General features: G+C 36.4%; 1 protein-coding gene across 2 annotated transcripts in view; it reads left to right on the plus strand.

Moving 5' to 3' along the window:
* LOC128657416 (oocyte zinc finger protein XlCOF7.1-like) overlaps window positions 1-19,598 on the plus strand; it is a 114,765-nt gene that overhangs the window by 45,261 nt on the left and 49,906 nt on the right. Inside the window, exons 3-5 of one of the 2 annotated variants that reach the window (XM_053711758.1) lie at window positions 1,072-1,176; window positions 14,265-14,412; window positions 15,351-15,449. In XM_053711758.1, coding sequence (XP_053567733.1) covers window positions 1,072-1,176; window positions 14,265-14,412; window positions 15,351-15,449 — 352 coding nt within the window. The remainder of the gene's footprint in view (window positions 1-1,071; window positions 1,177-14,264; window positions 14,413-15,350; window positions 15,450-19,598) is intronic. The other variant, XM_053711759.1, reaches the window with a different exon arrangement.

Consider the following 19,598-nt stretch of genomic DNA (forward strand, 5'->3'; position numbering starts at 1 on the left):
TCCCTTTGTTCAGATCAAAAAACAGTTGAGATCCCTGAAACGTCATCCATTAAAGCGGACTTTTTTCATGTAAATCCTGAGAGTGCAATACTTGTTGGAACTAACTATATATATATATATATATATATATATATATATATATATATATATATATATATATATATATATATAACCCTTTCAAGTCAAACACTTTGTCTTATGCTATATAACTTATAACACTTATAAAAACAATTTATTAATATTTATATGAATATTTTTTATGACATAGTGTATATATGAGTTTAACACTTTTTTTTAATGCACTTGCGTTGTTTGGTGCACATTCTTTTAACCCTTACACTTAAAGTGATGGTAAACAATATATTTAGTACCAATTAAAATATATATATATATTAGACCATATTAATCAAAACTGCTGCAAAAACTTTGCAAAATTATTAATGGTTTCTGTTAAAATTACCTTTATAATTTAAATACTGCACGACAATTTCTAATCGTGTGGAACGCACACGGAGACAGTCAAAGAGGCTGAGCTGTATTGCGCAACAAAACGCATGCGCATAAGGAGCTCACATTCACTTCAGCCCGCCAGCTGGCTACACTTATGATCGGTGAAAGGGGTAATGCGTAAAAAAAAAAACGGATGAAGGTCGTCTTAGACATTTGATGGACAGTGGTCTAAACAAGGGATATATTCCTACTTGCAGGCACTGGTGTAGTTTTAAAAAAGAGCTATTATATTATTTCCCATGCGTATTATCTTTTAGTATAAAGTGAAAGGTCTGACTTTACCATCACTTTAATGCATGGTCTTCACTTGCACTAACCAATTGAGCATACATTTTGTTTGCGCTCGAGTGCACCCGTTTACTTTCAACTTGTAATATTCGCACAAGTTAGCACTGTCTCGATATTGCTTATTACATCATGCGCTAACAATAGCGTGCCACTTGTAATTTGTCACAAAATTTTACACAAGTGCTCAGAATGTGACCATCATAACAGGATACACACACCTGATGTGAGAGGGGTCAGTTAATCTTATGTTCTTTTTATGTTTCACTCTTTCAGCTTGTGACTAACTCACTGACAGTGAGTGACATGACTGGGGACAAGGTGACAACAGAGAGGATACTGACCCACACCCTGCAGATCATGTACCTGCTGACAAGGGAGGTGAGAGCTGATGTGATATGTATATATGTAATGTGTGTATACATTAAAAAGCATAGGAAATCTGACATTATAGGGATATGAAACCCAATTCACATACAATTTAAAAAAAAAAGTTTTCAGCTTCTATTATAAAATTTGCTTTGTGCTCAGACTATTCTTTGTTGAAGAGATACCTAGGTAGGTTTCTGGAGCACTACATGGCAGGAAATAGGGCTGCCATCTAGTGGTCTTGCAAATGGATAACATTCTTGCAAAACTGCTGCAATATAGTGCTCCAGACACGTACACTCTTTTGAGCGTACGTCCCTGCTTTTCATTAAAAGATTCCAAGAGACCGAATAAAATTTGATGATAAAAGTAAATTAAAAAGTTGTTTTAAAATTGCATGCTCTACCTGAATCAAGAAAGAAAAATGTGGGTTTTCATATTCCTTTAACTGCTTTGTGACCAGACCATTTGTCAATTTTCTTACCGTTAAGGACCAAGGCTGGTTTTACATTTCTGCAGGGTTTGTGTTTAGCTGTAATTTTCCTCTTACTCATTTACTGTACCCGCACATATTATATACTGTTTTTCTCACAATTAAATGGACTTTCTAAAGATACCATTATTTTTTATCATATCTTATAATTTACAAATTTTTTTTATAAAATATGATGAAAAAATTGAAAAAAAACATACTTTTTCTAACTTTGACCCCAAAATCTGTTACACATCTACAACCACCATAAAACACCCATGCTAAATAGTTTCTAAATTTTGTCCTGAGTTTAGCAATACCCAATGTTAACATGTTCTTTGCTTTTTTTGCAAGTTATAGGGCAATAAATACAAGTAGCACTTTGCTATTTCCAAATATAACACAAAGAATTGGTGAGTGTTTGCACACACACACCAAAGCAGCGCAATGATCCTGGAAATTATAAATTGAATATCATATGTAAAACATACCAAATGTTATTGTATAAAATATAAATACAAATAGCAAAATGTCCAGTGATATAAATGCAAGGAAAGTTCTTTATACTTGTTCTAAAAAGATCATATGAATAAGGCAAAAGATTCCAGCAGCTCCTCTGGAACAGGTGATTCCACAGACCTTGATTGCAAAACACGTTTTTCTCTGAAAATAGAGAAGAGAGGAGCGCAGACTCAAATGCAGAGTAATAACAGTTTTAATATAACACACACGACAAATGGCCACTCACAAGATAAAAGTTAAAATTCAGCATATATGCAACAAAAACACCCAAGACTTATTGTCTCATGTCAGCCTCCTTCTGTATTCCAAGGATGTCAAAGTTGGCGTGTCCCTCCAATGCTTTCCAAAACACAGCCCGGTTGTCAAAATATGTCCGTTAAAAGTGTCTCCAAACGAAGTTCATGCAAAGGCATCAGACATGAACAACAGTGGTAATTGTACCTGTGATTCAACACTGGAATATGGGGCAAGCAGATTAAAGAAGCGGCTATGTGGTAACGTTCCTCTGCTCTTATACCTCCAGACTCGTAGCTGCAGACTTAGAGCTGGGGCAGCTTCACAGGAACGGATGGCTCAGGGGTGGGCGGGTCTCTACGCGTTTCGTCACGTCTCGGCGTGACTTTCTCAAGAGTGATAGGTGAAGAGGGAGGAGAGGCTCTATAAAGGGGAGTGTAAATGCACACACCCACTTATTTGACCAATCACATGGGGTAAATGACGGCAATGTTGGATATCTGAGTTAAAAGAGACATAAAAAGGAAATAACAATACTTTCTTTGGGATATTACAATAATAAATACGATAAGCATGTACATATTAATTAATAAAATGGGCATACTAATAATACCATACAGTATAGAAACAAGACTATAAATAAATAAGTTAATAAGAATATGCTATGAATACATCGACCAATATTCAAGTATTAAAATATTATATATACTGAAAAATGCATAAACATGTATATGAAAATTACATATAATAAATATAAATATATATATCTTAAAAATACTAATAATAGTGACACTTAATTAATATTAAAAAACAATAAAATTAATGTATGTTGTAAAACTATTTTATAAAAAAGCCTGCAAATCAATTTCTATATTTAACCCATTGGGCTCCATGCAATTGAGAAAAGAAACCTTTTGGATTAAAAATCTCAATTGCATGGAGCCCAATGGGTTAAATATAGAAATTGATTTGCAGGCTTTTTTATAAAATAGTTTTACAACATACATTAATTTTATTGTTTTTTAATATTAATTAAGTGTCACTATTATTAGTATTTTTAAGATATATATATTTATATTTATTATATGTAATTTTCATATACATGTTTATGCCTTTTTCAGTATATATAATATTTTAATACTTGAATATTGGTCGATGTATTCATAGCATATTCTTATTAACTTATTTATTTATAGTCTTGTTTCTATACTGTATGGTATTATTAGTATGCCCATTTTATTAATTAATATGTACATGCTTATCGTATTTATTATTGTAATATCCCAAAGAAAGTATTGTTATTTCCTTTTTATGTCTCTTTTAACTCAGATATCCAACATTGCCGTCATTTACCCCATGTGATTGGTCAAATAAGTGGGTGTGTGCATTTACACTCCCCTTTATAGAGCCTCTCCTCCCTCTTCACCTATCACTCTTGAGAAAGTCACGCCGAGACGTGACGAAACGCGTAGAGACCCGCCCACCCCTGAGCCATCCGTTCCTGTGAAGCCGCCCCAGCTCTAAGTCTGCAGCTACGAGTCTGGAGGTATAAGAGCAGAGGAACGTTACCACATAGCCGCTTTCTTTAATCTGCTTGCCCCATATTCCAGTGTTGAATCACAGGTACAATTACCACTGTTGTTCATGTCTGATGCCTTTGCATGAACTTCGTTTGGAGACACTTTTAACGGACATATTTTGACAACCGGGCTGTGTTTTGGAAAGCATTGGAGGGACACGCCAACTTTGACATCCTTGGAATACAGAAGGAGGCTGACATGAGACGATAAGTCTTGGGTGTTTTTGTTGCATATATGCTGAATTTTAACTTTTATCTTGTGAGTGGCCATTTGTTGTGTGTGTTATATTAAAACTGTTATTACTCTGCATTTGAGTCTGCGCTCCTCTCTTCTCTATTTTCAGAGAAAAACGTGTTTTGCTATTTCCAAACCATTTTTTTTTTCTTTTTTCAAAATTTCAGGAATCCCTGGATAACCCTTCACATGTGTGTGTGTGTGTGTGTGTGTGTGTGTGTGTTGTGTGTGTGTATATATATATATATATATATATATATATATATATATATATATATTTAGTAGACAACCCAAAGTATTCATCTAAACCCGTTTTGGTATATTTCATACCACCATTTTACCGCCAAATGCGATCAAATAAAAAAAATTCTTCACTTTTTCACAAACTTTAGGTTTCTCACTGAAATTATTTACAACCAGCTTGTACAATCATGGCACAAATGGTTGTAAATGCATCTCTTGGATCCCCTTTGTTCAGAAATAGCAGACATGTATTGCTTCGGCATTGCTTTTTGGTAATTAGAAGGCTGCTAAATACAACTGCGCACCACACTTTGTATTATGCCCAACAGTGAAGGGGTTAATTATGTAGCTTGTAGGGTAAATTTTAGCTTTAGTATATAGATTACCCTACCACCCCTAATGCCTCCAAAATCCCTCTCAAACCGCTCTCTTCCCTCCCCAACCCACAATTGTCACCCCCATCTTAAGTACTAGCAGAAAGCCTGCCAGTACTAAAATAAAATGCATATATATATATATATATATATATATTCTTGTCAGGGTGCCAGGAATCAGACTGAGATGAGAAGTGCAAAAATAATCACACCTTTATTAATAACAAAAAAATAATAAAAAGTCCACAAGTCAAATAACAAGCCAGGAGTCAAAACCAGAGCTGGTAGTCAGACGAGCCGAGTCAGGAGCCAAAGCGAATAGTCAGACGAGCCGGAATCAGGAACAAGGAAAACAGCAGAGTCAGGAACAAGCCATTGATCAGGAACCAGGAAGGACATCAGACAGCCAGGTAATACACAGGAACTCTCACAAACAGGTCTGAGACAAGGCAAAGGCAAAGCATACTGAACAGAGGCCCTTTAAATAATAAGTGATGACATCACAATTCTGAGACTGCATCCTGTCTCACACAGATGATGCACACCAGTCTGGCCATAGAAGGAAGTGCAGGAAATTAGAAGCATCCCCCACAATGCACCATAGTCAGCAAGAGAGGTGAGTAAAATGGCTGCCAGCAGCACATGGCAAACAAAACAGGGAAAAAAAACTGACAATTCTGCAGTGTATGAACCCCCCTTAGCCCCCAAACAGCTCTGTAACCCTCCCCACTCTACCTATTTGCCACCATCTTAGGCACTGGCAGCTGTCTGCCTGTACCTAGTTTGCTACAAATTAGGTTTAAAAAAAAAAAAAATGTTGTAGTGTAGCTGCCCCCCTCAATACCCTACCCCCTCCCAGATCCCTTTCCCAACACTTATCCCCCTTCTCACTCCTTCCCGCTCACTAAACTTTTGCCGTAGCATAGACCTCCCGCCCGCTCCTGGACCTCTTATGACCGCTCTCACGCCTCCTCTCGCCCCCTCAAGTAATAGGCCGCCCACCTGCCTCCCTTCTATCCCTCCTATGCCACCAACGATTTGTTCCATCACTGGGTGATCAGTTGCTTACCAGAGGATATTGCTCGATGCCTCAATATCGAGGCATCGCTGCAATACCCTGAAAGCGTCTGGAAACGATCACGATCACTTCCAGCACTTAAAACCCCTGAGGACGTGCCAGGCATGTCCTTGACCGTTAACAACCGTATTTTGAAGGACGTGCCTGGCACAACCTCGGTCGTTAAGGGGTTAAACGTATAACAGAATATCACATTATATTATAACTCCAAAAATATTCAAGAATTTACAACAAATTTTTAGCACTTCCAGTCAATGATGATGAAGAATTTTGTTTATGCAATTTTGTGTATGCAAACAAACGTTATAAGCAGCTTAAAAACAGGGCCCAACTCATTAGTGGTTAATGGTAGTTAGTTGGTTTAGTGGTGGGGGTTTATTACAATTGGGGGCCTGGCACTTTAGGGGTTAAAAGTAATGGGGTACAGCAGATTATGTGTACATTATGCTTGTGATAATCAGTTAGTCTTATCATCATAATTATGGCTAGCCGCCTAATTAGTGAGTCGATGCACTAATTTAGCTGAACAAAACAAGTATTTTTTTTAACAATGATTTTTAATACTAAACCAAGCAATATTGATGGTGCAAGGCCTAGAACAAAGTAGCGTGCCACGTACAATTAGTATCACTAAACTTGTACTCTAGCCCCTCTCTCTCTCTCTCTCTCTCTCTCTCTCATATTGCAGAATAAAAACAATATATCTGTGTTGCAATTGGAAATGACTATTAATTTTAAATGTTCTTCAAAAAAGGCTTTGAATTGTTTCTCATTCTTTGTCTCCATTTGATATTGTTCTAGTGTGATTTGTAGATACATTTTTTGCACGAATTCTGCAATACTAGGGGGTTTATTGACCTTCCAATGTTGCAGAATTAGGTTCCTTGCCACTATTATGGCGATGTTAATTAGGGATTGATCCTTTATTGCATTTTGGCTTTTAGAATAGTACAAAAAAATGATAATTGTTAAGGAGAAAGATAAATTGTGGTTGGTAAATTTATTTAACCAAAAATTTACTCTACTCCAGAACCTTTTAATTTTTGGGCAGTACCAAAAGCAGTGCATGATGTCTGCATTAGGGTATATACAGTCCCATTTAGCAAGGATCACTGGAGAGATGTAAGAGAAATTTAGTAGTTTACTATGCGACTCTTTCCACATCGTGTTAGTATTACCTACTAGTTGGATACTTTTTTTTTTTTTTATGTCGTAAATATCCAAATCTCCAAGAGATCCTTGCCATTTGGGGAGGATCGATTCTAAATATAATTGTCCATATCTTAACATAATCATTTTATACCAGTTCGTAATCGAGTAGCATCTAATCCTAAAAATATGAATACCACTTTCAGCAACTCCTAAATCCCAGCTACTATTAGGTTCTGACATAATTTGGTAGACTGAGTGTCTGAGTTGTAGGTAAGCGAAGAAATGGTGTTTTGGGATATCCAAATTCCTCTTTAAGTTGCTCAAAAGATTTGAAGATTTGTGTATCGGGTTCCACTAATTGATAAACATTTCGGAATCCCTGCAAATACCAATACTGAAAAATCCCAGGGTTGAGGCCCGGAAAAAACTCTGGGTTCCCTAAGATGGGTAAATATCTGGAAATTCTGTCGTTTATGTCAAGTTCCCCACAGAATTTCTGTCATGCCACAACCAATGGTAGTTTACTTGGCGGTGTGTGTAGAATTGCGTTTAATGTAAATGGTTTAATCATATCCTCCTCTATTTCCGAGAAAGAGAAGTGATTCGTTTTTGTTATCCAATCTACTGCAATCTTAACCATGGTAACCCAATTGTAAAGTTTAATGTTTGGTAACCCAAATCCTCTAAATTATTTATCTTGTTCCAAAAAAACGCATAGAGAGACGTACCTTCCTCTTTCCCCACAAATACTTTGTAACTAATTTCTTAAATTGCCTTAGATATATGTTTTCAATGAACATTTGTAGGTTTTGCATTAAGTATAAAAGATGCAGAAATAGAAATGCTTTCAAAAATACAATTTTTGCTGACAAGGAAATAGGCAATGGCCTCCATTTATCCATCATAATCTTTGCTTCACCAAAGAATTTTGTAAAATTTAGGAAATACCAGTTGGTAGGGTTATTAGATAAGTAAACCCCAATATACTTCATTTGTTCTACTGTTTGTAAAGGGTAGTCTCTTAAGCTATCTTTCTTTTTATTGATCCATAACAATTCAGATTTATTCTGATTAATTTTTTACCCGAAAACATGCTAAATTCATTTATTATTTCTAATACAAGGAGTATACTAAACTTGTTCTTGGGCAGGAACAATAAGAGATCATCCGCATAAAGGGACAGAACATATTTACTACCACCTATAGTAGGGCTGGGCGATATGGGCTAAAATGAAAATCGCGATTTTAGACCCAAAAAAACCGCGATTGCAATTTAATCGTGATTTTCTTACAAATGACTATAATATTTTGGCAGTCGTGGGGTTTACTGCATCTGCTATGTATTTGAGCCGTTTCTCAGAGAGCAGGAGATTGTGTGGGAGGTTCCATAATGATTACATACCCTAAGTTTCAGACTGCAGACATCCCTAGGGGGAAATATAAGTAAGTGGCTTTCCCTCCTTTTCACATCTCCTGCATGGGCTCTGCTTTTAGACTTCTATAGAGTGATCGGCTGCTACTGAGATCACAAACAGAAAGTGAAAGTAAAACAGCCATTTTACAAATGTGTGCTAAAAGCAACCACTAGATGGAGCTAGTTTGCAAGAAATCACATGCAAATCAATGCAGTACAGCCATATCTGAGGATTTATTTATTTTTAGCAAAAAATTGCGTACTCTTGCGGTTTTTAAATATAGTAATGCCCTCCAGCTCTTGCCTTAGTCGAACAGCTAAGGGTTCATTAGATCATTAGATAGATTAAAGAGAAGCGGCAAAAGCGAACACCCCTGTCTTGTACCTCTAGCTAAAATGATCTTAGGAGAAAGTCCCCCGTTAATTAATAGATATGAGCAGGGGTTATTCTATAACAGTTTTGCAAAATTTAGGAAACCACCTGTCAAGCCAAATTGTGTTAAAGATGTAAATAGGTGATTCCAGCTTATTGAATCAAAGGCTTTTTCTGCATCCAGTGTCAATGCCGCCATATCTTGTTTAGAGGTTTTCTGATCATTTTTAATTCTATTCCAAAAGTAATCTAGGGTCAAAAGCACCTTTCGTATATTTTTGGTTGAGCTTCTACCCATCATAACCCCTGTTTGGTCTACATGAATTAGTTCATTGATACATCTCTTAAGTCTATCTGCAACTATTGATGTTAATAACTTGTAATCATTATTCAATAATGAGATGGGGCAGTAAGCACTGGGCAGCTCTGAGTCTTTGTCTTTTTTTGGTATGAGTGACAACGGAAGTGGTAAAATAGTTTGAGTTCATCTTGTTATTGTAATAATATTTGTTAAAAAGATTAAGATATCAAGAATGTTACCCTTCACCATCTTGTAAGATTCCATTGGTATCTGGTTAGGCCCTGGTGATTTATTAATTTTAGCTTTCTCAATAGCTATAAGAACTTCTTCTGCTGAAATTGGCTGATTTTAACCCTTGAAGCTGTTCTACAGACAATTTAGGAAGATAGATTTTGCTCCAGAAAGTTTACTTCAGGGTATCATTGACTTTCTGAACCGAATATATATTTTTTTGATAGTTCTCATACAATATCTTTCTGATATTTTGTGATGAGGTGAACCTTTTGTATACGGGCTATGTTTTTTCCACCTTTCCCTGTTTTCATTATTTGGAGGAACCAGGAACTTAGCAGACCTACCATGGTAACTTGAAAAAAACAACTGTTTTTAGATCTTCCTTGAGTCCCTTCTGTTTGAGAAATATCTCTCTCTGATTTAGCTTTTCTATATTTTTCCCATGTACTTTCACTAGAGTTAACTATGTAGACCTTATAGCCATTCCTCAACTGATTGGTTAGTTGAAGGATCCTGGCAGTTACTTCCCCCCCCCCCCTCCCCATTTAACCAAATATGTCCTAATCTCACCACGGAGGACCGCTTTCGCTGCTTCCCAGAAAATCTCTGTTTTATCGAGCTATGCCCTATTGTTAATGCAATATTCTGTCCAATACTGCAATAAAAAATTATTAAAATCATTGTCCTGTAAAAGATGTTTAGGAAAGAAAAAAATTATTATTTTGGTCCCGCTGATTTCTAGCCCCTTCTACACCTAATGTTATAATTGCGTGATCCGAGATCACTATATCCTGTATAGTAGGGTTCAGCTCTAATCTGATCATATTATCAGATATCAGAAAGAGATCAATTCGTGACATTATCCTGTGTGATTTGTATTCACAAGAAAATGACCTTGTATCTGGATTTTTGATTCTCCAGATATCCTGTAAGTTTAAAGGGACATGAAACCCAAAAAATTTTCTTTCGTGATTTAGAAAGAGCATGTCATTTTAAACATTTTTCTCATTCACTTCTATTATCTAATTTGCTTAATTCTCTTGATATCATTTCCTGAAAAGCATATCTAGATAGGATCAGTAGGTGCTGATTGGTTGCTGCACATAGATGTCTTGTGTGATTGGCTCACCCATGTGCATTGCTATTTATTCAACAAAAGATATCTAAAGAATTAAGCAAATTAGATAATAGAAGTAAATTGGAATGTTGTTTAAAATTGTATTCTCTACCTGAATCATGAAAGAAAAATTTGGGGTTTAGTGTCCCTTTAATTTGTTAATACAATTTTTAAAGGTTTTGCTTTCTCTACTCCTATCATGGGGGTTACTTCCTATCCTTATCCTATCTATTTGGGGGCAGATAGTCATGTTTATATCTCCTACAATTATTACAATTTTATTTGTATATGGAAAGAGTTTTGTATATAAGATATCCCGGAAATCTGGGTCTATGTAATTTGGGCCATAAACATTACATATATCCTAAATTATACCATTGCACTCCAATTCAATTATAATATATCTACCACCTTTATTAAGCTCCTGTGATAAAATAGTGTATGCTAAAGTTTTAGAGAAGACGAAGGCAACACCTCTCTTTCAAACATGGGGTAGCTATTACGTTTCCCACCCATTTACATTTCAGTTTAGGAATTTATTTTTCGTTTAACGGGGTTTCTTGTAGAAGAACCACATCTGGTTTAAGTTGTTTTAAAATAATACTCCTTTTGGCTGGGGAAGGGATTCCTCCAACATTCCAGGAGAGAAAATTCTGCATTTCCCTTTACTAGCTATTACACAGTAAGAGAGCGGGACAAAAAAAAAAGACTGTTTAAAACCCACAAAAGTACAACAGTAAACTCCATCTTTAGCAAAACAGGTATTATATAATGTCAGGATGGAGAAAAAACATTATCTATACCTCCTGTTTCTAATTAGCTTGTATTACTGAGGTTCTTAATATACTCTTTAGCTTCCTGCGGATTGTTTAATGTATGATTTTCACCATTTACATTTAAGTGTATTTTAGCAGGATATATCAGTCTTGCCTGAATGCCCTTTTTAAATAAAAATGAGCAGTATGGGGCCATTTCTCTTCTTTTAAGGGAAGTTTCTAGGGAGAAATCCTGAAATAGTAGGATTTTATCTTGGACCCGTATGAGTGGGTTAGATTTCCTATATTGACTCCTAATCATAACTTTATCTTGAAAACATATGTATTTTTCCATTACTGGTCTTGGTCTGGAAATAACAACGGGGTTAGTCCTGACTGCACCTAGCCTATGCGCTCTTTCTACTACAAATGGCTTTTCTGGATTTTTGAGACCTAATAATTGGGGTAATTCTATTGAAACAAAGTGAACTGGCTCTTGATGCTGGATGGATTCAGGTAAACCTACATTTTTCACATTATTTCTGCGGGAATGATCCTCTAGACCCTCCAACCGCAGTTGTAGTGTTCTAATTAAATCCCCTTGGTTTTTTATGATTGACTCTTGTGTGCCCGTCTGGTCTTCCAGATCAGAGACTCTTGACTCTACCTCAGAAAGTCTTGATGCAAACTGTCTCACCTCCCCAGTGAGGCCTGAGATTTCACTTTTAAGAATATTAAATTGAGACATAATCAGGTCTGCAATCTGGTTAATCAGGTTCTGTTTATCTGCTTTTAGCAAGACTGGTGACAAAATCTCTATGCTGTTTTCCATATCGCTATTCTTAGCTTTCCTCTCCCTGTTTTGCCGGCATAGCTGGCGATTTAGTTTTTACTTGTGTGACAAACCTTTCCATAGAAACCCTAAAAGTGAAAAAAAAGTACACAAGACCTCAAAATGTATCTATAGATAAAAGAGGGAGAGGTGAACCTCTCTGACAAAGCTAGTGAAAAAATAAATAAATTGTGGTCAGAGTAAAATATGTTTGTGACATATATGTTTGTAGATTATAAATTGGATATGTGCGGATACAACTAAATACAGTAGTTATATATTTGATTATACAGTTCTGTGAATTACAACCAAAGTGTAGTGCAAGCCAAAAAATAAAATAAAATTAGGAGCGATAAACAGCGATATGAGTGACTGCTGTTACAGGTAATTTATAACAAATCTGACATCCATCATATTGTCAGATGTCAGTTCTTAGGGCAACCAACCTAGGTCCTGTGTAACCCAGAATTGGTGTATGGGTTTTTTCTTGTGTCTTCACTTACTCTAGGTTATAGCAAGAAAGAAAGGCAAGATAGGAGGAAAGAATAAGATATTATGCATATAAATTGACCTCAAAAGTCCACTCTTCTCATAACTTTATTGCCCCGTATTCAATTGAGCAGTCAGGGGCCCTCAGGGACCAGCATCAGATTTGGAATGTTAGTGATATTTTAGATGGGGTTTAATTCATCAGTTGTAATGTGCTTTAACTTTTTAATGTAGCACTGAAGTAAAAAAAAAAAAAAAAAGCTCCAACCACCCACTTTAAAAGGATTTTTTTTTGGTGAGCTTACGGTTTGAAATTTCTCCAGTTGGCGTTCTAGCTACAGTTGTATTTATTTTTTAAGTTGAGTGATTGCCGTATGGCTAGAGCGCCAATTGGAGAACAATTAAAATCGTTAGCTCACAAAAAAAAAATCACTTTTGATGTGGGTATTAGAATTAAAAAGTTATAGAGCATTTTCATTAGAATGGATTTATTAAAGTCCATTAAAATACTGTTTTTATTCCAGATCTGATTATATGAATTGAAAACTTTACTTTAAAGGGGCATTAAACACTACATAAATGCTAGATATAATGAAGCATCCTAATAAAAGATTAGTTTAATAATAACGTAGATACATTTTTTAAAGCTTCATTAGTTGTTTAAATATTGACAAAATAACTAACATTTTAGTGTCTATAAAACAATGGGAGCTGCCATGTTGTAACTTATGTTACTTTCTGTGCTGTGGCCAATTAGGGACAGCTATAAATCGGTCACTAGTGTGTGCAGCCAATGGCTGTGTGGAATATAATAGTGCTCTGCACCTCCATTTCTAACAGGAACTAAAAAGCTCCCAATTTCAGAATGGTATTAAAGGAAAAGGGGACAAAAAAAAATAATGAAAGTATATTGCAGAGTTTTTGTATCCATATGATTTATCATTTTATATTACCATCTCAAAGTGTTTAATGTCCTTTTAACTACCCCCCCTGCACACACACACACACTCACAGCAGCATGCACCGACTGAGCAGAGTTGAGTATTGCTGGTAAATGTGACATTATACCAGAGTAAAGGCACAGTGATTCCCTTTACTATCTGGCCCTGTCTACCTTCTGACTGTATCTCTGCATGCTCTCAGTAACATTACCTCCAACCCACACACACACCCACTGCAGCATTTACAAGCTGACTGGAATGAAACGCATTTCTGGGGAATGGAACATTATACCAGCGTCAAGGCACAGTGACTCCCTTTTCTGACCCATTTGACAGTTTGTGTATTTTCTTACCTTCTGTCTGTGTCTCTGCGTGTTCTTGGTAACATCTCCCACTGCAGCATTCACTGGCTAAGCGGAAAGTTGAGCATTTATGGGGAACATGACATTATAGCAGCTGTAGGCAACAGTGATGCACTTTACTGGCCCATCTGGCATTATGTTCTCAGTAACATTACCCCCCTCCACAGCAGCATTCACCAGCTGAGTGAGAGGTGAGCACTGCTAGTGAATGACATTATAACAATGTCAGGGCACAGTGACTCCTTTTACTGACCTATCTAGCCCTGTGTGTGTTTCCTACCGGCGGTCTGTGTCTCTGCATTACCTTTGCTCTTCTGGCTCTGCCAGTAAAAGTGTATGACAGAACCAGTCCTGGTGTCAGCACTGAATGTGTTGTGTGTGTGTGTGTTTCAGGTGCCTATAAAGTTTGATAATGTTGCCATGTATTTCTCTATGGAGGAGTGGGAGTATATAGAGGGACACAAGGAACTTTACAAGGACGTCATGATGGAGTCTCACCAAGCACTAAGGACTATGGAGATCCCAGGAAACAATAACTCAGGTAACGCTGTTTAGTAATAAAATATTAACGTTAACAGTCAAAGAGCGCCCTGGACAATAAAGGACCCAGCTAACACTAAAATATCCCCTCCAGGATAAATAAATGAACAACTACAATAGTAAAAAGAGAAGTGTCAGTGCTAATAGGGTGAGATGTGAATAAAAATGTATATATACTAGAGATTTACAATTGAGTGGTGAATAATCAATGTGGCAAATGCAGCTAATGAAGCAAATAATAAAATGTGTTTACAAAATGGACTAAGTATATTTAGAGATAACAAATACAGATCACTAACAAAATGTGAGGAATGATAAATCAATACTTTTATAGAAATAGCTATTCAGTGATAAATATGTAAGACATGGCTATAAAATAAACACAGTTTATTACACAAATATAGAAATAAAAACAATTATAAAACAGGGGATGTCTCCCCAAATAAGCTAAATGATAATGGCCAATTGGCTAACAGATAAAAAGACTTGAGGAAAAGTTTGGAGGATAAATGATCAGAGGAAAATATATCTCAATAGCAGGCAATAAGTTAAAAGTACCTTGTGAGGATAATAGAATGGTAAAAACAACACTCCTGGGTGTCCCTCGGTTTATTCAAGGGCAAAACTTGCGATGCGGATTTGAGATGCTTTCCCTTTGGGAGATGTAAGTATAAAATATCTCACTCAGGAGATGCACAGAAAGTGGAGAAGTGACTTTTTATACACAAAAACATATTTATGCAACAAAATATCAGGAAACACATCACATTCTTATGTTTTGATGTGCGTTGGCAGTATCTGCAAGGCTGATAGGGGAAGGTAGGTTTATCCAGCAAAAATCATCTTTAAAAAAAAAAAAAAATGGAATGCATTGTAAGATACTGCAACAAAAAAAGTATTTCATGATTAGCAAAAACAAATTAATTTATTCTCTATTAGAACTAACAGGTCACAGTGATGACAATCTAGACACAGGAGCCCATAGAGAACTTGTACAGAATATTCAGCCAGTGAAGACCCTATCAGATGTCTTTGCAGGTGAGAGTTCTATGGTTTTATCTTCTTTTAAAACTCAGATTATTTCAGTTAATAATTTTGTAACTGATGAACCACAAGAAACACAGATTAGAAATAAAATCATTGATGTTCGTTTGTAATTTTACTAACTGGGAACAATAAACAAATACTCACTGGATAAAGTGAGAACTTATAGGGCCAGATTATGAATGGAGCACAAACATTTGCGCACAAGCGATAAGGGGTTTATAGCAGTTGTTTGCGCTCATGTTTTTTTTCCGCTGGTATTACAAATTTAAAGTAAAAAGTGATTGCTTGAGCGCAATCGCAATTTACGCTAGAATGATTACTGCGTCCTCAGAGCTCTGGTTAACTGTTTCGCGAAACAAAAAAGTTGTACAAAACACATTACAAAGTATAGTTACACTCATAAAAACACCATCTAATAAACATTATTTTTTTAAAAATGCACATAAAATTTATAAGAGTTGAAAGATATGAGATATCAGGTGTTGGGTAGAAAAAAGGCAAGCAAAGGGCTTTAACATTGAGATACATACATGTCTAACAATGTTTGTTTGTTTGTGTGTGTGTATGTATATGTGTATATATGTATGTGTGTGTGTTCATATGTATTTATGTATATATGTATTGGAGCCCTTTGAAATTAAGTTGATGAAAACATGGAAAAACATATTTATGCAGTATTCATTTTTAATAAAGTGTTCTACTGTGTATTCTAAGTTCGGCTTTTTACGCACATCGGGTTGGTGTGAGAGTGAAAACAGTTTACTTTCAGCTCGTAATACAAGCTCAACCAGACGAGCGCAAAAAACTTACTTCTAGCACAATTAATGCTTGAGCGGTAGCGTTAAATAATGCTCCACTTGTAAGCTGGCCTATAATGTGGTGCTCAGTGAGCTGTGAAGGGGAATTACACACAGGGGTATATGACATGATTAAGAAACATTATAGAACAAAGTATCCTGTAGCTCTGTAATCCCTGTATAATTTAAATAGCAGCTTTGCAATGTACTGTCTGTTAAAGAGCTGCTTAGTCTTTATTTTACCTGAGAGATGAGCGCAGGAGCACACACACATGGTGCCAGTCTCAGCATATATCAAACCTCTGGTTGTTGAATTGAGCATATGCACAGAGCGTACACACCAAGAAGAGGACTCATATGCACCCAGATGGGCACCATTGACATGTAAATGGTGCTTGTCTCAGAGCACCAGTATAGATGGCACTAGAATGCCCCTTTAATCCCAGTGTAAGATCAGCAGGTTTTAATGTTGTACTGACTGGATTTTCCTCTACTGACAACGCACCGTTCTATCACCAGAGCACTTTAATGAAACATCTATATATTGTTCATGATAGCAATGTGCCCTCTTTAGTTTGTGTTGAGGAGTTTGGCTAGTTCCTGGTTTCCCAGGGCATAAATGAAAAGACAGCAGGACTTTGTTGAAGAGCATACTTAGGTAGGCTTAGGAGCGGGCACATCTTGAGCACTATATGACAGTGTTTTCAATAATATTCAACTTAGCAAACACTGCTCTGTATTGTTCTCAATGCACAAATATTAATTTTGACTGTCATGTCCTTTTAAATATTGGATCACAAAATAATAAGTCACAAAGTGTGTGATTAATGACATTTTAATAACCACAATAGTCTGGTCAACATAGGGGGAAACCCCCATCATGGCTATTTTATAGATATTATGTGTGCTAGAGTAGAATTTAGCAGAAAGAGAATTCAGCCTAAATTAGGAGAGAACAATGACTGGGTTATTAATGAGACGCCAGCAAGCATCAGAATTATAATGCAGAACTTGATCATCCTGGGCATTAAAATGGCACCTTAAATATAAGCTCTGGTGCTTGGATTTCTGGGTCATGATATTGTCCCTCTAGTTTCATATAACTATACTGTGTTTGTGCTGTATTTTCTCCATTGTGCACAGCATTAAAACTACATTTCCCAGCATGTCGTGGCTAATCTGAGGGTTAATGGTCTTCAGCAAGATCAGCTGTTCAGAGTCATTACACACAGTGCACATCCCACACAGCAGTACTGTCATTGTGTGTACCACATGGAGCCATGGCCTTGCAAGTAGCTACATGGGTGCCCATGGCCAAAGGGCCTGTGTGTAGAAATCAACAGGACAGAGAATGATCATAATCTCTCTCTCTCTCTTAATCTGACACCTCAGGAAGACATATCAAGTTGTTTTAGGATGAAGTTGTTCAGCTAATTCTAAATATTAAAGCTCATTAGCGAGTTATGAGAACTATATGTATATCTAATAATGACAACATCCTTTACTGTTGTCTCTGCAGATTTGAGTAGTGTCCGATCACACAAACATATTTACCAGGGGAAGCCACTGCTCTGTAACACGTTGACTTATGTTTGCTGAGGTGCAACCTACTTCCGTTATTATGAAGCTGACCTGGTTTCTTCATGAAATCACATGATATCAAATTGTAATGTGTTTGTCCCCATGTCATGTATAGGGATTGTTGGAATTCTAGTGCTATATCGTCCCCTTGTCAGGTATAGGGGCTGTTGGCATACTAGTGCTGTATTGTGCCCATATCAGGTATAGGGTCTGTTAAAATACTAGTGCTCTATTGTCCCCATGTAAGGTACAGGGGCTGTTGGGACTCTAGAGGGTATTTTCCCTATGTCAGGTTTAGGGACTTTTGGAATTCTAGTTCTTTTTTTTTTTTTTTTTTTTTTTTTTTTTTTTTTATATTTTTATTGAGGTAAAGTTTGGTATACAAATAAGATATGTAAAACATTCCATAATTGCCATCACAAGTAACATAGTGCAAGGTTCATCATATAGTAAAAATGCTGCAAAGTGTTAACAGTAATATAAACTGGTATAACAACAGAGTAAATAAGGTTAGAAAAATAGAAAAGTTTTGTAAGAACACGATACAGTCTTGCCTGTGATGATTTAAGCCTCTCCTCTTATAAAAAGGGCCACTCTTGGACCCCTGACTAAGTGTGAGTTTTACCATGGTAGGGGGCTACAAACTATGTAGGAGATCACTCATGGATCTTATGCTATTTACCTCAGTTTTATTTATTTATATATTGTTATAGTAATTATTGTTATAGTTATAGTAATTTTATATTTCTACATATTTAAATGCGAAACAATCAAACTATCCTGCTAAATTAGAAAAAAAAGAAGGATAAATGTTGAATTCAGTTATGTAGCAGGGCATACTTATAGAGAGTTTGGGGGTGCGGTATAGGTTAGAGAAACCGCTTATTTAGTCCTCCTACTACAGGAGGCACATTAAGTAAAAAAAGGGAGGGAGGGGGGGGAGGTGGTAATTCAAGTTTACTGGTCTAGGTAGGAGACTCGTGAGTGCATAAATTGTCAGCTGTTATATACGATAGTTAGCTGATTATATACTGGATTGTGATTGCACTCAATTTAGAAAGGTCTAAGGACTGAACTACACCAATTGTAATGGGTAACATGAGTCGCGGAGGGTATTATGGCTAGGAGATAGTAGGGCTTTGGCAGGTCCAGCCCGCGCTAGACATCTAAGGGGCGTTTTGATACAAGACTGCATGTCCCATTTTAGTACCTGTAGGACTAGAAAATGAGCTGTGGTGCCAATATTTAATTGATTTAATCCTCCTGCTAAGGGATGCTTATTATGTGGGGTGGGGGGGTAGGAGGTGATGAGTTGCATGTGTTAAGCAGATAAGATGTCTGACTGTCATCCGTGTGCACCAAATATTTATACATGTAAGAGAGTTTGGTTAGGACAGCTAATACAATATCAATAATCTTCTACTGCTGTTTGAATTAACATATCTATATAATAATATATTATAGAATAGCTGATAATAACATATATGTGAGGGAGAAAGGGTAATAATGTCATAGGCAGACCAAATAATTTGGGCAAGATATACACTGCATTATGCGGGGGTAAAAACTGGTCTCCCTTAAATATGCTGAACGCCTCTATTACTTGAATGTGTGAAACATCAGATCCCCTTAGTCTAGCTATTTTAACAGTAGTTCTACTCAGGGATTATTATCAATTTTAAATGCCAAAGTGTGTATATAGGATTCTCATAGGGGGGATATAAAAGCATGACAAACCATCACTATTCAAGTCACACATATT

This window comes from Bombina bombina, chromosome 4 (assembly GCF_027579735.1).
Source record: "Bombina bombina isolate aBomBom1 chromosome 4, aBomBom1.pri, whole genome shotgun sequence".
In the NCBI taxonomy this organism is placed as follows: domain Eukaryota; kingdom Metazoa; phylum Chordata; class Amphibia; order Anura; family Bombinatoridae; genus Bombina; species Bombina bombina.